The following is a 19,771-nucleotide window of genomic DNA, read 5'->3' on the forward strand; positions in this document are numbered from 1 at the left end:
ACACACACAGCTGCCATTGCCAGAATTTCATCAACTCACTTCAAACGGGTTGTAGTCCATGGGCAGCTTCTCCAGCATATCCTCAGCTAGCCGGGCCACCACAGCCTCTCGGGTCTCATCTCCTCCACTAGAACTGTCTTTGGGTTGGATGCCAAGAATGGTGTCCAGCACATCCTTGGCCAGCTTGCTCTGGTAGGTGATGTCAGCATTGGGGTGCAGCCCGAACACCTCGGGGCTGTCATAGGCCGGTAAACTCTGTCAACAGATAAGCATAGATAGCTGATGTAAGCACCAGTTAAATTATACTGTTTTAAGCTCAAAACCAAATACACTGCCATTGAATTGATTCCGACCAATATCGACCCTATAGGAGAGAGTAGAACTGCCCCATAGGGTTTCCAAGGCAGTAATCCTTAAGGAAGCAGACTGCCACATCTTTATCCTGCAGAGTGGCCAGTGGGTTTGAACCACCAATCTTTTGGTTAGCAGCCAAGTGCTTTAACCATTGCACCATTAGGGTCTGCTTATACCACCTTAGAAAATAAAAAACCTGTTAATAAGATAAGTATTTACGTGAAATGCCTTCATTGTGTCAGACCGTAAAACTAAATAATTTTACTGGAAAAGACTCAGAAGTTGCCTTACAAAAAACAATGAACATTGAAAAATATAATATAGACTCATGGATCTCTAACAGCTGTGCCTCAAGTAAAACTCGATCCAAGAGGTCCTCTCTGGTGGTTTAAGACATGAGACTGGAAGGACATTGTGGCTTGCTATCTTGTTTCTTGATGGTGTTTTCTAATTTCAAGCACTTGTGTAAATAAATGTAAATGGCAGTCCTAAGAATTATATCCCAAATAAGATGGTATGTGGGAGTTGTATTCTCCAAGGGAGAAAAATGAAGATTAGGTAAAAAGGGCCATATTGAGAGAGAAATAGAGTCACAGAAAAAGAGAGACAATAAAAGGTGAAAAGTGAGTCAGGACAGAACCAGCAGCCAAAAATATCCTCAGCCATTTACAGAAAATAAAATTATTCACAATTTGACATGTATTTATATGTGTTCATCTTGTTCTTAATTTTACTATTGCTTTACTTGTATTTTTCACTCTCTTGTTTTACCCTTTTTTGTATAACATCTTGTAAGCGATCTCAAATTCATTCTGTGTATATAAATACACAGATGTACAGGCAAACCTAGATTTATAACTTCGGAGAGCACTTCTCCTATTCAGTGCTAATGATTAAAACCCACGTGTATTACAATGAGGACAAATAAATTTGTTGATTTGAATTAATAAAAGTGTTTAGGTGGTAATATATGTAAACCCATTACATTACTATATCAAAAAACCCCTCTAAACACACTGATAAATTTAGCCCTTTGAGGCTGAGATCTAGTTCGTTAACACTGAGATAAATAGCTAAGGCAAAAGAGAACACTAAATAATGATCTAATGAATTCAAGGTAGAGAGACAGAAATTTACCTAGCTGGAGACACAAATCAGATTTCTCTCCCCTGCACATTCCCAAATTTCCTGTTAGCATCTATGTTATTCTTTCTTTAAGCAGTACTTCTCAAATGAGAACGACTTTGCCTCCCAGGGGGCATTTGACAGTGTCTGGAGATAGTGTTGGTTGTCACAACTTGGGGGGCAAGGAGAGGGATGGTACTGGCCTCTCGTAGGTTAATTTACTAACCCAAGTTATGCTACTCAAGTTCCCACCATGCACAGGACAGTCCTCCACACTCGAAACCATCCAGTGCTGAACATCACTTGAGCTCAGGTTGAGGAACCGGTCTCAGAGGAAGTGCTTATTCAGAGCGGGTTCCTGGCCATCCTCGTAGGCTGTCTGCAGGGCCAGAAGTAAGTAACATGGCACAGGAAGAGGCAACAGGACTGAAAAGCTGAGCAAAGTCTAGTGGCTGCCTTTGCCCTACTGATGTGGTAGAGAGCATCACACCAGAGGGTGCCAGGGGACTTGTGTAGGTCCCCTAAGTTCTAAATCTGACCATCCAACATCTCCCCAAAGTCTATTCCTTGCTGGAGCCTTCAAAGAAAAGAGTAGGAGAGACTCACACAAAACACACTCAAAACTAACGTAAATATTTAAATCATAAGGTGAATATAAAATTACAAAGAAAGCATCAATGGTGGAAGCTTTAGTATATAACTCCATTACAATTTATTTTCAAAGAAGTATATGCAATTAACATCAAAAGCTAATATGGTTGTGGTTGCTTGATCTAGGCATAAAATTCCTGCATTGACAAACCTGGATATACTGAAGATAGTTCTCCACGGTGCTGCATTTTGGAATATTGTATCCTTCATAAAAGCTGAAATCAGGTCCAAACATACTTTCACTGAACCAAACCTTAGCAAAGGTGTTCAACAATCTCTTATCATAGTCATCAGTGACTCGTCCTCCATACTGAATCTCTCCTATCACGTAGCGGACGGTGATCCAGGAGACTCCCTGGGAAAATTGATAGAAAAGCGGGTGTAGAAACTATTACTGTCTCATCATTATGTCCCCCACCAAGTAACAACCAGACTCATTTTTCTTGGATCCACAATCAACTCTCATGGAAGCAGCAGTCAAGCCATGAGATGTCATATTGCACTGGGCAAATCTGCTGCAAGGGACCTCCTTAAAGGGTTAAGGAGCAAAGATGTTACTTGGAAGACTGAGCTGCACCTGACCCAAACCATGGTATTTTCTATCACCTCATATGCATGTGAAAGCTGGACAATGAATATGGAAGGCCACAGAAGAAATGATGCCTCTGAATTATGGTGTTGGTGAAAAATATTGAATATACCGTGGGCTGCCAGAAGAACGAACAAATCTGTCTTAGAATAAGTACAACCAGAGTACCCCTTAGAAGCAAGGATGGTGAGAATTCGTCTCCCATACTTTGGACATGTTAACAAGAGATCAGTGCCTAGAGAAGGACATCATGGATGGGTTGACACAGTGGCTGCATTGATGGGCTCAAGCACAGCAATGACTGTGAGGATGGGGCAGGACCGGGCAGCATTTTGTTCTGTGTACACAGGGTCTCTATGAGTCGAAACCAACTCGAGGGCACTGAACAATAACAAGAAATACGATTCACTCATTCACTATCAATGTGGAAAGTGCAGAATGAAATTTAAGTAGGCGAGGGAGAAAACGTAGAAAAGAATTTCAAATTCTGATGGGGTCCAGACTTTCTGGAGCTATGGAAGCTGGATGAACCCTTGAAACTACTGCCCTAGAGATTCTTTAAACCTTAAGCCAAAAGTATCCCCTGAAATCTTCTTATAACCCAACAGTAGTTGAGCTTACCTAGTAAACAAGGTTGGCCTTGAACACTGTGGTCTTTTAAGAACTATCTGTATGGGATCTAACTGACAATAGCAACTCAAAAGATGCGACAGAAAACGCAGGGGCAGTGAGTTTATGTTCTTGGGGGAGGAGCAATGCAGAAAAGGAGGGGGAGGGAGAGCGGTAGCACAACTCAAAGAACGTCCTCTATGTCACTGGCTGAGACATGTAGGTCTTGCTGAGTGACTGTTACATTCCGCTGTGTATGTTCTCAACAACAACAAGAAAAAATTAAACTAATTATAAAAAAGAAAAGAACTAAGTAGGCAAACATGAGGAGTTACTTAAAGCTAATATTTCTGATTTGAAATGAATTGTTTCCTGATGCATTCACTTCAAGAGAAAAAAAATTACATTCTGAGAAAACTAAGCATTCTCTAGAAAGCACACTTGAAAGGTAATCTAGACTCTCAGTTTTAAAGGATTTTTAATGAAATTTTCCATCCATCATCCCCACCAGACCTTTTCAGACTGCTTTACCTGTAACATCAACATGACTTTAAAAAACCAAAAGAGAATCAAACTCTGTCCATTTGTGACCCTAAATCAAGCATCAAGTGTGATCTAACACTTTAAGTCAGTTGCTATGACTTGAAATAATTACTTTGCTAGCACAGAAAATCATCACTCTCAGATAACTGACTCAAAAGCAAGGTGGTCACATCAGCTTAGGCCCCAGGCCCACCATCATCAGTGGTGAGAGGCACAAGCCTGGCAATACCTTTTTGATGTCCATGTCATCCAAGTGGTTTTGAATGAACTGCACTGTAGCATTGAAGTCTGCTTGATTGAACTCGTAGGGTATATTCCAGCCAAGTGGACCAAACTTCCGCCTCTCCTGGACTGTGGAGTGCAGGAAAGCCACCGCGTACAGCATGGGCTTCCACTGGACCATGGTGCTCACGTCGAGCAGGTCTTGGCTCACGCCTATTGCAATCAATATTGGGAGAAGATGTACCACTTTTGTCAAACATTTTTTTTCTATTATTTTAACAACTTAATTTTTTGTAATTTCCTGATATTAAATTTCACTTCTTTTGAAGTTTTTATCACATTTGAATGACAATTATAACCTGACTTTTGATGTCTAGAGAACACCTCTCTCCGAAAAATGTGCAGAGATTTCAGAGAAGGTGGGGTTTGCTAATAAGATGCCAGTTCCTGCCCATCTAACAAGGTAATGTAAGGATAAAAGAGGTAGAAGAATGGTGGTAATAAAATAATAATAATTAGGACATTGTGGTGTAGTAAATTACTTAGTGTGGCTTTTCTAGCCATAAGTCTTTGTAAACTCCCTGGTGGAATTTGCTGTGAGCAACTGAGGAGCTCCTGATTGTAAAGGTTATCCACCTGGAGTATTTCTGTTGGGTGGCACAAAGCCATGTTCTGGGAGGTTCCCACTCTCTCTCAGGTGCTTAGAATTCTGATGTTATGATTGGTTAGTTGGGCCACTCTGCCAGGCTCAAAAGGAGGCCTCCTAGAGGCAGAAGAAGTTTCTCTCCGACTGCTGGTTGAGGAAGATGTGCTGCTGAAAGAGACACACGCTCCTGGGAAAGAGACGCAAGAGACACGCATTGCTGAGTGAGACACCGAGGGACACTCATTGCTGGGAGAGAGACTGTGAGAGACTGTTAGGAGAGAGTCTGGGCTGGGGGAGAGACTGAGCATTTTTCCTGAACTTGAATTGTAGCCTGGTGCTTCCCTAATAAACCCCGTAATCTGTGAGTTCTGTGTGGCCACTGCAGTGAATTATCAAACCCAGCAGAGATGTGGTGGGTGCGTTGGGAGGAACGGTTGGAGAAAGGACTGGAGGGAGGTAGCATGTCTGGCCTTGCAGTAATAGGCCTTGGGTTACTGATAGTGATTCTGTCTTCCTCTTGTGGGATTAGAGGAGGTCAGGAGATGTGGCCCTCTTGCCCTTTTTGCAGGCATGTACTTAGGTTGCAATGGGCTCCTGTATATACTATTTTTATTAAAATTAAATTATTGTAGTTATTATTTGATTTCACTGTTCTGCCTGAATTCCTCTACCTCTATTTCATTCCTGCATTCCCTGTGGATTGACAGGAAGTTGAGTTTGTTAGCAACCCTCAAAAAAATCTCTTGGCAAATTTTTCAGACAAAAATTTTTCAGAGAAAAATACAATAATTATCATCATCATTATTACTATCATTAAAGCCACTACTTAATTAAAATGTATTTCAACACTCCTAGATTTATTATCTCTATTTTACAAGTGAGGGATTGAATCTCAAGTTGTTTTAGCGACTAGCACCCAAGACAGCAAAGCATTAGTCAAACAGGAATGACCAGAATCAGGTATCGGGATTCAAAATCCATGCTCTTCCTGTGACCATCAGTCCCAGACCTAAAGCTATGAGGAATCAGTGAGATCCTACAATATTTGTTTCTTTGTGATTGACCTATTTCATGCAGCATAAAGGTTCATCCATGCTGTGGCATGTATCAGGACTTCCACTATGCATATATACCACATGTTGCTGATCCATTCATCTACTGATGGGCATTTGGCTTGTTTCCACCTTTCGCCGATTGTAAATTGTGCCACAATGAACACTGGCATATATGTGTCCATTAACATTGCTACTTTCAGGTCTCTTGGATGTATACGTAAGAGTAGGACTGATCTGAAATACTTTAAATAGGAGAATGAGAACAGAATAGACATCCAAGTTGAACAGTGGTTACCAGAGGCAGGAGGGAAGGGAATCTGTTTACCTTACACTGAGTTCTTGTTTCTGGGGATGGAAATACTGTCAGTGGATATTGGGGATGGTTGCACAACATAATTGATGTAATTGGTTTCATGGAATTGTACAAATGAAAAATGTTGAATTAGCAAATGTTATGTTACCTAGATTTTTACAACAATTAAAAACAAAAGCTATGAAGCAAAAGAAACGTTGGCAAAGAGGACAATCTCTGTTATAGCAGCGATTGGAGGGCATTTGGATTGCTTTTTTTGACATTATTCATTTATTTTTCATTAAAAAAATCTGTGGTAAACTACATGTAACATAAATTTTGCCATTTTAACCATTTTTAAGTGTACAATCCAGGGACATGGATTACAGTCACCATGGTGCGCAACCATCACCACTGTTTCCAAAAGTTTTTATTCACCCCAAAGAGAAACCCAGTGCCCTGTCAGCTGTAACTTCCATTCCCCAGCCCCTGGGAACCACCAATAAAGTGTTGTATCTGCATTTGCCAATCCTAGATATTTCATATACATGAAATTAGCTGGCATTCTGACATATGGGCCCCAATTAAATGGAGACCGTATTAATTTATTCAGTCTCTTCTCTTGGAAGGGGCTATTGTCTTCCTTCAGACATGGAACATAAAGACAACAAAAGACAAAGTTATCATTTTTGATGTTAACATACAAAGGCAGAGTGTCTAGCTGGAGAACCCAACTAGAGGAATTTTGGAGGACTCGAAATTCTGAGCTAGGAATCATGAGTTCGGACTCCGTGGCACTGCTTGAGCACATTCTACACACAGTATGACTAAAGGGAGGGCCACCTTCTCATCACGCTTAATAACAGCACCACTTGCTATAACTACAGCCTCACTAATTCTGTTTTTACAATTTCCTTGAAAAAACAACGTAAGTACAAAACGCTCCTGTAGACTCACAAGCCAGCTTCAACTCACCGCCATATGTTCTTTTCAGTCCTGCCCGCAGCCCCTGTGGGGGCTCATTGGCAAATTTAATGGCCATCTGAAGGAGTGTAATGGGGAACTGCTTATGAACCTCGGTGGTCATCCATAGGCGGAAAGCGTCATGTATGATTTCCATCTCTGTGATTACGTCCATGAGCTCATCCATGAAGTCAAGTCCCAGGTGGCAGTTCTGCAAAAGTGCCCATCCTCCCTAAGCCAACAACAGCAAGTGCAAATGGGATTAGGTCATGTTTCACCCAGAGACTTGAATTAATAAGTTCTATAGAAATTAAATCATTAAAATTTAATAAAGAAGCACACTAGCCACTTTAAATTAATCTAGGTCAAACCTAAGGCTACAATGGCTTAATTGAGAGAAGCTATGTTTCTTTCTTGTTCCATTTATTTGTCTCACAGTATAATAGCATGCCGACTGAGGAATTACGTTGGGGCAGCAGACATGAAAACAACCAAAGTGAAATATAAGAAGAGATAATAGTGCTTCCAAGGAAAGATGGTTGATGGAAAACATTCACTTAGCACTGCTCCCTCCCCAAATCCCATGACAACTACCAAACCAAATCAAACTCACTGCCATCGCGTTGATTACAACTCATAGTGACCCCCATTGGGTTTCAAGGCTGTAAATCTTTAGGGAAGCAAACTGCCTCATCTTTCTTCTGTGGAGCAGATGGTGAGTTCGAACCACCGACCTTTAGGTTAGGAGCCAAATGCCTTAACCACTACACTACCAGAGCTCCTTGTTACAACCACAGTGAAGATACATATGTACTTGTTTTTAAGGCATGAACTCTTAAGGATAAAGACATTGAGAGTGAAGACATTATCAGTAATATTTCAAACAAGACTTAAGATTCTCTGATTGGCTTTCACTCTTTCCAAAAACAAACCAAGCACTGGATCTGAAATCTTAGCAGAGCTACATATAAAACCAGTAATTTAGGGAAGTCATAGAATCCCTTATATTTCACTGCCTCACAGACTATCTAGTCTGTGGCCTTTTTAAACTCCAGTTGACACTATTCACAATTCAAAGTATAAAGCACTCAAATACCAAGCTTTTAAGACAGTAACATCTCTAACAAGTTATAAGCATGCTAATAATAAAGATTTATTATTATTATTATTTTACTTGAAACCAAAAACAGGTATAAACTGAAGGTTAAAAATGCTCCATTTAAGTTCTACTTTAGCTACCTGAACCTGTAATTATTTACCTTAAATTGAAATTAAACAAGCATCCCATAATGTTAGTGCTTCTTATTCTAATGTTATATCTTTGCAGGGAAACTGGATGGAAAATCTGATGTTCTGGTTGAGTAAGCTTTTCACGTAAGTCAAAGCTCAGCCCCGAAAGCTTTAAGTTGTATCTGTTTTTCTGTGAAAACAGTATTTTTCACTGCTAAGCAGTGTTTTCTGAGAAACAAAATTAATGTCTGATAGACATTACACTTTTCCCTGCTTCGTAAACAGCATGCATCATGTATGTCCAAACTGTTCTCAATGATTCATAAGCTCTTTTCTGGATTCCTATCTGATAATCATCATAACAACAGGTTAAAACACAATTAGACATTTGGCCTTACATTGGCCATGGTCTGCTGCAAGAGCTTGCGAGCATGGACCTCCTGGCCCTGGCCCATGGACACATAGCGGGTTTCTATTTTCAGTCTCTTCCCCAAGGCGATGATGGAATCCGTGGGGTCTGAGCCCATAGACAAGAGACAGATGAGTGGTGTTCGAGGATCAGATTCCTCCCACATCTTTTCCAAGTCCAGGATAACACCTTCAGCATACTTTTCGCCCATGGAGTCCATGATGTATTTGCGGGCCTACCAAAAAACAGTACATGAGTCACTGGAGTCTGACTGCCCCATATATATAAAGCAGTGTGGTTTTCCCAAATTCATCTTTGTAGATTATGTCAATGATGCCCACAGTCATCCTGCCTGAGCATTTGTTTTTGTTTTTGTTTTAATCCTCATTCTATAGGCAAGGATACTGTGTTACTCTGTGCACCAAAGTCATACAGTTAAAAGACCACAACTTAACTTTGTGGACCTCTTTTGTGGACTCTCTTTGAATACATTTGCTGCTTCTTCCTATAAATACAGAATGAAAATGCTAGGAAATTCTATTATTTAGGATGCTTTAAGGGAACTAGATATGGATTTAAAGAATCAAGCAGGCAGAAGAGCTCTTGGAATTTAATGGATACTGAACTAGATAATTATTGAATGACTATTTATTGAATGAACTGTATTAAGTATTTATTGAATAAATTAATTTTTAAAGACTTAGCTCATAAATATTCTATGTATGCAACAAAATTTACACTTTATGACATTTACCAAGAGCACCTTTTTCTTTAAATTATCAATACTACCTTCTACTACTACACATTTCTTACCATTCAGAAGACAATGCCATCCCTACCTAATAGGCCCAGCTGCCACTATCCACAGAGACAATATTCAGTCAAATCAAAAGCCTCCATCAAGAAAGGCTGGGCCTAGAGATGGTCGGAAGTGTGCCATGGCAAGCTTTCATGTCAGAGTCTTGGATCTCCCATTTAGGAAGCAAGTATGTTTCACTTGGGAATTACAGTAAGTTCGGTTTTGCTTTTTCTCTTAATGGCTTGGTTCATTACACACTCTCTCTTAATTTTCTTTCACTTTCCTTCTATCATTCATTCATTCATACACCTCATTTTCATCCTAACTCCTTTCTTTCTCCTTATGATTGTCACCATCTCTTTCCATTTTTGACTCATCCCTGTTACTGTTATTTTTTTTTAACATTTTATTGTGATTCGGGTGCAATTTACAAAGCAGATTTGTTTTACATTGAACAGTTCATATACATTTTGTTTCACCACACAATTACAATGATTACAATCCTCACACAGTGCAACATCTCTTCTTTGACGTCCTCCCTGTGCTTGACCCTTCCCTGTGCCCTTGTTACCTATGTGTTTCCACTTGCCTAGCTTCCTCCTTGTCTAAATGCTGCCCTTCTGATTTTCCATGGCTGATTTCCTAAGGAACGCATCTACCTGGTGGAGCTGTTCAGCTTATAGACCTGTCTATTAGTTTATCTGAGGGTTAAGCCATGGGAGTGAGTCCAATCACAGTTCACCATATCACAAATTTTGTCAACTATATTTCCACCCATATTCTAGAAATAACATAATCCTTTCTCAGACAAAGTAAAACAATGATCATTTATTTTTTAACAAATACTGCTATTAATGATGAGTATCAATTTTAGCCTCTTTTCTTCCACTTATAAATGGTTGCATTCCCTCCAAGAAAATCTGCATCCTATTCTGATGTTTCCCTCCACCCCCAGTTTCTCACTCCAGTGAAGCTCCCCAGAATAATTATCCTTACATAACAAGTAGCCCAACAGTGGGTGCAACATGACTTGTAAACCTTTCCAGAACTGAATGGATGATAAGCCTTGGTGGGGTGAGCCTTGGTGGACCCTACAGCTGAGCCTTGAAACACTCAGCCATAGAGAAACACAAAATAGCTTCTGATGGAATTTCCCTTGAATCAGAGAACATTCAGATTGACCTGGACCAAAGAGGAGATGGTCTCTGGTTAAATAACTGTCTTTGGCTTTAAAGCATCCAGAGTTTGGTTCCAGCCAGTAATACAGGCTCTTCCTCCACCTTTAATCTTTAGCTGTGTTTTGTTTATGCTCAGTCATTGCCCGACCTCAAGTTTCTGAGCTCACACATTGAAATGTGGTTCCCCACTCAAGTTTGCTCTCTTTGCAGGTGAGAGCAAAAGGGTGTGGCACGATTAGAAAATCTCCCAGCTTACCGGTCTACCTTCTTCTGCATCCTGGTAAGAGAGGGGAAATGGGTACCATTATGCATTGGATTGTGTGCCCCAAAAAATATGTATTGTAAATCCTAACCTTTAGATCTGTAGTTATAATCCCACCTGAGAATGGTATTTTCTTTATGTTAATGATAGTATTGTTGTTGTTGTTGTTAGGTGCTGTCGAGTAGGCTCTCAATCACAGCGACCCTGTGCACAACAGAACAAAACACTGCCCAGTCCTGTGCCAGCCTCACAATCCCTGCTATACCTGAGCCCATCGTTGCAGCCACTGTGTCAATGAGATAGTATTAGTGAGACCATTCTGGTCATTCAAGACTCTAGACTGAATTGGCACCCGTCATAGTTCTCTAGTGTGGCTATAGCAGAAACAGCACAAGTGGGTGGCTTCAACAAACAGAAATTTATTTTCTCACAGTTATCAGGGTGCCAACTCTAAGGGATGGCTTCTCTGTTGGCTCTGGGAGAAGTCCTTGTCTCTTCAGCTTCTATTCCTAGGCTCCTTGGTGACCTTCATGTGACATGGGATTTATCTTCCCCAATCTCTACTTGCTCACTTGCTTGTTTAATCTCTTATAATTAATCTCTTGATTTCTTCCAGCTACTTTAAAATATACAGACCATTCTTTGCTCATAGACTTTTTACAAAAACTTGCAGTAGCCCAAATTTGGCTCACAGGCCACTGTTTACCCACCCATGGAAGAGACTACAAGGAAGCCTATTTTGATTCAAATAGCAATAATGTCTGACTATTCTTTCTGGTGTGAAAGTCTTATGCCTAGAAAAAAGATATTCTCAAATGGACCCAGAGTTACTGGTTCAAATTGGCTCCAAGGGTTGCAACGAGTCTATGGTACAAGTATGCACACTTAAGGATATGTGGAAATTCCAAATAAAACCATAATGTCCTACACATGGATTTGAAACCACAAGTAAGTGCTAGAAAGAGTGCACTTTTTCATTTTCTTTAATTCGGCTTCAATTCTACAAACTGTACTCTCCCACTGAGCAAGTAGTACAATGATCCTCAAGCATTACTGGGTCTCTCCAATGTGTATGGTGCCCCTCATATCACAGCTATGAATCTCGGACCTCAGCCACCTCCTCTGTCCCAGGCAATGTGCTAAATTTGAAGGTCATGGTTGTAAATAAATAACCCTGCCACTGACAAGCAAGCCACTCCCCAAGATTAGGCACACATTGAGCAAATAATAGCAAATGAACTAGTTTTAAGATTTCATGACTTACAGGGGTACATGAAAGCACAAAACCAATTAGCCTTCCAGGAGTACACCAGGAACAGGCTATCTCATAAGAAGCAAATCTGAGTTTCTGTTGGAATGATAAATGGGCTTTATCTAAGTGGAGGGGACAGCTAGGCAGGTCCAATAGTTGAGCATTCCACATAGAGAGATGTGTTCAGAGACCTTGGAGAAGAAAAGAGCTAGTCATCTACAGGGGACATAAGGACATCCATTAGGACTCATGTAGGAATCAGCTCATGTGGTGGGTCAGCCTGCCTACCTACAAAGAAAGCTAAAATCTCACAGGCATGAGTGAAAATGAGTATCACAAACTCAGATTTTCAGTGGTTACTCTTCACGTAACTCTGAATGACATTCTGTCCCAACCCCTAGTTCCAATGAAGTGGTCTCAGCTTTGGAGTGGAGGAAAAAAATGAATAAATAAACCTCCCCTGTACTGATCTTTCTTTGTCAAGTGTTTTCAAGACTCAAATGTGTGTGTGCATGAGATAGCACCAGTTAGTGCTGGTTGTCTTGCAACCAAGCAGCTGAACACCCTCAGATATGGGTAGTCAAACACAGCTGAAAGGCCGAGAACAAGTAACACTCAGGCAGACTCCACCACCCAGCAACTTATGCTGGTGGGCCAAAGAAAACTAGCTTGAGATTTCATTCACTGATTATTCTCTCATTCCACTCTGGCCCTCAGACTGGTATGGCAGTGAAACTTCTAGTCTGTGACTGATCAACTGATAACTCACATATGCAGAATAAAATCAATCCACAAAAATCTAAGAGTATTTGACAGCTGCGCATCATGCAGAAATGCTTTCAGTTGCAGGTAACAGAAAACCTCATCAACAATGCCTTAAAGAAATGGAGATTTAATTTCTCCACGTAACAAGAAGATGTGGGAGCAGCAGCTCTGAGTATTGGTTCAGAGGCTCAAAGATTATCAAGGCTACCATTTCTGTCATTTCAATGGTCCATCATGTGGACAATTTAATGGTCATAATAGGGCTGAATGCAACAGATCCTGACATCACAACTGCATTCCAGCTGGAAGAAGGTGTGAAGGGGACAGTTGAGGCTGCGTCTATCCCTTTCATCAGGAAATCAAGTGTATTCCCAAAGGTCTCAGCAGACCACCTTTTAAAGTTCATCAGCCAGAACTATATCACACAGTCACCCATAGCTTCAAGGGAAAGTAGAAAGCATTTATCATGTCCTGACTATAAAACAGAGGTAGGCAAGGAAGAACAGATTTGAAATGTGGGTGAGTTAATCTACCAACAATGCCTTCTACACTGCCAATTTGTATAACTTGAATTAATATTGGTTTGTGAGTTGATAATTCCATTGATGTTTGCTCATCTACAAGGTGTGACAGACAGCAAAATTTTCCAAAAAGTTCTTGAATAAAAGAAACTAAAATTCCGTCTAGTTACCGATCTTTCTTTCTGTAAAACTGGAATAAGTTACAATTGTATGATTTTTGTAACGAAGAAAAAGTAACCAATTTCATGGAGCTCACAGAATCATGGTCAAGCATTGTGATTTTAAAAATCACACCCAGAGAAGGAAATTAGGATTTTTAAGCCTTAAAATGTTTTAAAAAGACAGTACAAAAAGATTGGTTTGTAGGCCTGTCTCAGTCAAAAAAGATGAAATAAGGTAAGTGGTCTCCTATGAGTCTGTCTTTGTTTACTTTGCCATAAAATGATAATCTTTTCTATAAGTCTTAGTTCAGAAATTTTATGATTCTCTGTATTAACCTTCACGTCTTATATACCATGTGAACAGACAATAAATAAATCATCATGTGCTCATTCATTCAGTCTTTAGATTCAAGAGCTAGTCTTTGGGTACCTATTGTGCATTAGGAAATGTTGGCATGACTGAGGAGGCTCTTCTATGAGGACTAATTTAGTGAGGGTCTAAATTTAAGTTTATTTAAAAATTTTTCTAGTGAAAGAAAGGAACTGAATTATGTCCCTCAAGTAGGCAAGTCCAGTTCCTTCGATGGTGGACTATTCTGAGTCATGGGCAGAACAGGCATGATCTAAGGAACTTACAAGCTCCTCCAGCTATAGCACCTTCTCCTCAAGCCTGTCATTTCACTTGATGTTCCTATCACTGAACTGGCTCCTTTGAGAGTTATCTCCAGAAGGTCAAGTTTAAGAGCATAGCTGTGGGAAGGGAGGGAAGCTGGCCCAGCCAGCTACCTTGTTCTGCCCAACAATTACCCACTACTGGAATTAATCTATAATATTAGCTGGGAGGCCAAAAGGGCATCCTATGGAGGTGGTGCTCAGTCCATCATTAACATTAATGATGGACTAGAATAGCTGGGGAAGGTGTGGGATCCAGGCTGGAGCCAAAGAAATCTGTTCCAGTTGAGGGTCCTGAACAACATCCACCCCTCTTGGAGCAAGTAAGGATTTTCAGAAGGAAGGGAAGATCAAAGACCAAAATGTCTAGTTCACAATTCTGCCTGAGACAGCACAGGCCAGGGAGCTACAGGATTTACTAGGATGCTGTGGCCCTAGCTCTTTTCTGAAATCAGTCAGATCTGTGTTGGTATGCCATCATGCCTGGTGGAAGCCCTCTCGGTCCCCACCCCTTCACCTTCATTAACTTCTGTCATCTCAATATAGTCTAGAAGTTTGGCACCAGGTAGAGCCTAATCGCTAGGCCCAGAAACTCATTCTACTCTTCTGGTTATGTGTCCTTAGGCAAACCACTTCATCTCTCTTTGTGTCGCCTCTGAAATATGGGGGCAGTAATTAAAATGGTCAAGCTTAGAGGGTATGTTATGGATTGAATTATGTGCACCCCAACAAAATATGTGTTGAAAACCTAACTCCTGTTTAGAAATAGAGGTGTTACTTTTGTTACGTTAATGAGGTCATAGCAATGTAGGGTGGCTCCTACACTTAATCACTTCTGAGTTATAAAAGAGCAGATTAGACACAAACACGGACACATAAGCACAAATACATACAAAGAGAAGAGGAAGACAGATGCAGCTATAGCCCAGGAACATCAAAGATTGCTGGCAACTACTAGAAGCTGAAATAGACAAGAGTCCCTAGAGCCACACCTGAACATGGACTTCTAGCCTCCAGAGCTGTGAGAAAATAAATTTATGATCATTAAAGTCACATACTTATTGGTATTTCTGTTATAGCAGCACTAGGAGAGTAAGACAGGTATGGTCCTAAAGGCCATGAGAAGCCACTGAAGAACTTTAGAAGCCCAGGAATGGCATGATCATATTTTTATTTCTTCTAATGCACAGGAGGATGGACTAGAAGAGCAAGAGAGAACAAAGGGGACCAGTCAGGACAGAGCTCTGCTCAGTCTAGGGATGACAGAGGCCTAGATGAAGATGATAAAGTTACAAAGGAGCTTTGTAGACTTAAATGTCATTATTGAACCAAGTGCATTTTCTATAAGAGAAAGAAACTGCTTGAACTTTCCCTTCTCCACTGCCAGGAAATAAGGCAACTTGCACAATTCATTCGGGCAGGATAAAAGTAATGAAACTGAGAAGGAAACATGAAGGAAGGGTAATCCCAGTGCCCTGAGGTGCACAATTCATTTTTCTTTTCTCCATCAATCATTGAATGTAGTTGTTTTCATGGTTCCACAATACATAAGTGGACTTGGTGATGGTTACTCCACATGTTTTTAACACTCCCTCTGGAGAGTGAAGGGAAGAACTTCCTACATTCTATTATAAACCCCAGCCTTTTATTACTTCACACCTTATGGGGAGAAGCCCTTAAGGAACCAAACTGTGCTGAATCTTAGAGCTTATCCTTTTATATATGAAGGCAAGACTCAACAGAATTTTAGAAGGTAAAGTTCCATGATGCTAGGATAGCAGATTAAAGGTCTTTGAAAAGACAAAACTTCTAGAGGCAGGATTCACATTGAAACTTAATATAAAATTCAAATAGTTTTAGGCCAATGTGCTTTCTTGCATCGAGGGCTGTGACACTTCCTGGGTAAAGGCCAAGACTTTCAGTAGGTTGGGTTTTCCTCTAGTCTACCTATCCTTCCTACTCTCTACATTCTTCCTGCTTAAAGTAACATTGTTTTACTACTGAGGAAATTGAATTGCTGTTGTTGTTGTTGTTAGGTGCCATTGAGCTGTCTCCGACTCACAGTGACCCTATGCACAGCAGAAAGAAACACTGCCCGGTCCTGTGCCAGCCTCACAATCTTTACTATACCTGAGACCATCACTGCAGCCACTATGTCATTCCATCTTGTTGAGGGCCTTCCCCTTCTTCGTTGACCCTCCACTTTACCAAACATGATATCCTTCTCCAGGGAATGGTTCCTTCTGACAACATGACCACAGTAGATGAGGTGAAATCTGGCCATTCTTGCTTGCAAGGAGAATTCTGGCTGCACTTCTTCTAGGACAGATTTATTAGTCCTTTCAGCAGTTCATGGTACTCTTAGCATTTTCCAACACCACGACTCAAAAGCATCAACTCCTCTTCAGTCTTCCTTATTCATTGTCCAGCTCTCACATGAATATGAGGCGATTGAAAAAATCATGGCTTGGGCTGGGCACACCTTACTCTTCAAGGACACATCTTTGCTCTTCAGTAATTGAAAGAACGTCTTTTGCAGCAGATTTGCCCAATGTAATACGTTGTCTGATGTCTTGACTGCTGCTTCCACTGGTGCTGATTGTAGAACCAAGTAATATGAAGTCTCACAACTTCAATCTTTTCTCCATCCATTGTGAAGCTGTTTATCGGACCAGTTGTGAGGATTTTTGTTTTATTTATATTGAACTATAATCCATACTGCTGACTGTAATCTTTAATTTTCATCAGTAAGTGATTCAAGTCATCCTCACCATCAGCAAGCAAAGTTGTGTTGTCAGTGTATCTCAGGTTGTTAATGAGTCTTCCTCCAATCCCGATGCCACATTCTTCTTCAAAATGGAATAGCCTATCGTTTTTGAGTTAATGAGTTAGTGTAAAATACTAAGAAGAATAATATACTACCTTTATGTTATACTTACCAAGCTTACAAACATGATATTCTCATTCACTCTTATTAAACTGGTTGGACACAAGAAGCTTAATAAATTACCTAGTGTAAATGTACACCTCACTGCATTTATTTGTTGTTGGTTTTTACATTTTTACATTTTTCACATCTGACTCAACAGCACATAACAACAACAGAAAATTACATAGAAACCTACCAGAAAACTCTCACTGAAATTGCCTTTTTAATTTTTTTTTAAAATTTAAAAGGAAATTCTCCTTAAGAATATTTCCATCCCCTCTCCCTTCTCTCTCTCTCCTTTTCCTTCCTTTCCCTTCCAGTCCCTTTCCCTCTCTCCACTTCTCTCTCTCTCTCTCTCTCTCTCTCTCTCTAAATTACCTGGGCAATGGTTCTATCAGGACACCAGGACCTAATAAGGAGAAGACGTCTGAAACAATCAAGAGATTTATCATAGGCATTTGGAAGAGGCTCCTCTTCAGGGTTTTCCTTATCAAACCAAGTTTTCCACATTTTCTCATTTCTTGAAATCTGAAAATACCAGTGGAAAAGAAATACGTCACACCACAAAAACATCCTAAAATAATATTCACAGATATTTTTCATTAAATATTCCAACAATTCTAGAAATATGTGAATTTTATCCCTTGTCTATTCTTTCTTATTTTTATGTCCTAGTGTTGAACAGTTGGATAGTTTAACATTATATCATTTTCTCCAGACAGTCCATATTAACACCAGCCTATAGGTACCTTTCCAAATAGCAAGAATCCTTGATTATTAATTTATTCTATTTTTTTTTGGTAAGAAATTTATGAGGAATAAAGAAATCAGTGGAAACTCTTTTCATAATTTGAAGGAAGTCTGATTTGTTCCATGCAATTCTCTCAGAATGAGGGACCAAGTCTCATCCACCTGTTTTTCCTCATTTCCCAATTCCACTTCTGGCAGAAACAGAGATACTTCATACATGTGAATTACTGGAGATAAGTTTTTGGGTTAATATTCTATTAATCTAGCATAATGTGAAATATACCACATAATAGCATCACCAAATGAATGATCAGACACCTGCTACCATTAGCCAATGGTAGCACTGGAAAAAGACACACCTATTATCCTCTGGAGCTTTGACAAAGAGAGATAAACATTATTACATGGAAAAGCATCTAAAAATCACTGGCAAACAAATAAGGCTGATAAATAAATGAAATCTTATTTTATGGTATATTCCCTACAATTAAGATTCCAACACTATTGCTTAAGATTTTATCAAAGAAAAAAACATCCTAAAAAACCATCCTAGGAGGTATCAGAGTTCTGGTACTGTAGTCCTAAGGCACTTGACTGCTAACCAGAAGGCTGGTGGCTCAAACCCACTAGCCACTCCTCGGAAGGAAGGTTGGTCAATCTATTTCCATAGTGATACTACCTCGGAAACCCAAGGAGGGGTTGTCATGAGTCAAGTCTGACTCAATGGCACATAACAACAACAACAGGAAATAGCAAGTAAAAAAGAAAATACTAATAGTTTCTTTCAATCATGAAAGACTATATAATGTGGAGGGATTCCAGGAATGAGATATAATCTCCAGAAGACAGTGACATCAATCACAGATATATGTTCCCTGAGAAGAACAAAGGAGCTCTGTGGGTGTAGTGGATAAGACATCTGGCTGCAAACCAGAGGGTGACTGGTTCAAACCCACCAGCTGCTTCGTGGAAGGAAGATGGGCTGGTCTACTTCTGTAAAGATTTATAGCCTCAGAAACTCAATGAGGGTCACTATGAGTTGGAATCAACTCATTGGTAGTAAGTTTGGTTTTTTTGGGGGGGTTTGGGAAAAACAAGACCAGCCTCAACCAGAAAAAGGTCATCTCAAGGAAGAGCAAGTGAGATAGCATTAATATTCACAAAACAAAGTATTTGAGCAAAAAGAATGGTTTGTTCCCCAATTACATGGCAGTAATAGCAAACATTATCACTAATTGTACTTATTAACCAAGACACAAAAATATAGTGGAATTAAAGCATCTGGTCAAGTTAAGTTGAAAGACTCAAGAACTAACCTTAGAACATTACCTGGTCAAAAAAGCACATTCAATTTGTGGCTGAATAAAACCACTTTGCTATCAATCTGACTTCTCTCTAGTTTGGTTCCCCAATATCAAGAACCTGACTCTTGGCTTGTCCCAGTTCATTTCTTTATCCCAGCTTCCATGATACCAGCACATACACACAGTCAATCAGGAACTGGCTTATTATGGAAGGAGAAAAACTTCTAAAGATAACAGTCCAAGCATTTGCATTAGATTCATAATCAGATGCCCAACTAAGGCAGTCAAATGGAGGAACAAAAGAAGGAGGTAGAGAGGAACAAGAGGCAAGAATGGAAGTGCAGTGGTTGTTTCATCTTTAAAAAGAAGGCATAGCATCTTAAATGCATCTAACTATTTAATCTAAAAGGCCCAGGAACGGGGACAGAGGAGCAATCAGCTGCAGGGATCCAAGTGAGGAGAAGGAACCCAGGCATGCCCAAAGCAGCAG

At 40.1% G+C, this 19,771-nt stretch overlaps 1 protein-coding gene across 1 annotated transcript in view; it reads right to left on the reverse strand.

Annotated features, from left to right (window-relative positions):
- The window catches only part of LOC103211144 (dynein axonemal heavy chain 5), a 240,282-nt gene that overhangs the window by 28,887 nt on the left and 191,624 nt on the right, over positions 1 to 19,771 (reverse strand). Inside the window, exons 35-40 of the mRNA XM_007957061.1 lie at positions 17,606 to 17,755; positions 8,678 to 8,923; positions 7,062 to 7,281; positions 4,101 to 4,306; positions 2,282 to 2,485; positions 40 to 255 (exon numbers count right to left, since the gene is read on the reverse strand). Coding sequence (XP_007955252.1) covers positions 40 to 255; positions 2,282 to 2,485; positions 4,101 to 4,306; positions 7,062 to 7,281; positions 8,678 to 8,923; positions 17,606 to 17,755 — 1,242 coding nt within the window. The remainder of the gene's footprint in view (positions 1 to 39; positions 256 to 2,281; positions 2,486 to 4,100; positions 4,307 to 7,061; positions 7,282 to 8,677; positions 8,924 to 17,605; positions 17,756 to 19,771) is intronic.

Source organism: Orycteropus afer, unplaced genomic scaffold (genome assembly GCF_000298275.1).
Source record: "Orycteropus afer afer isolate SDZICR_OR568_19922 unplaced genomic scaffold, OryAfe1.0 scaffold00700, whole genome shotgun sequence".
NCBI classification, from domain to species: Eukaryota; Metazoa; Chordata; class Mammalia; order Tubulidentata; family Orycteropodidae; genus Orycteropus; species Orycteropus afer.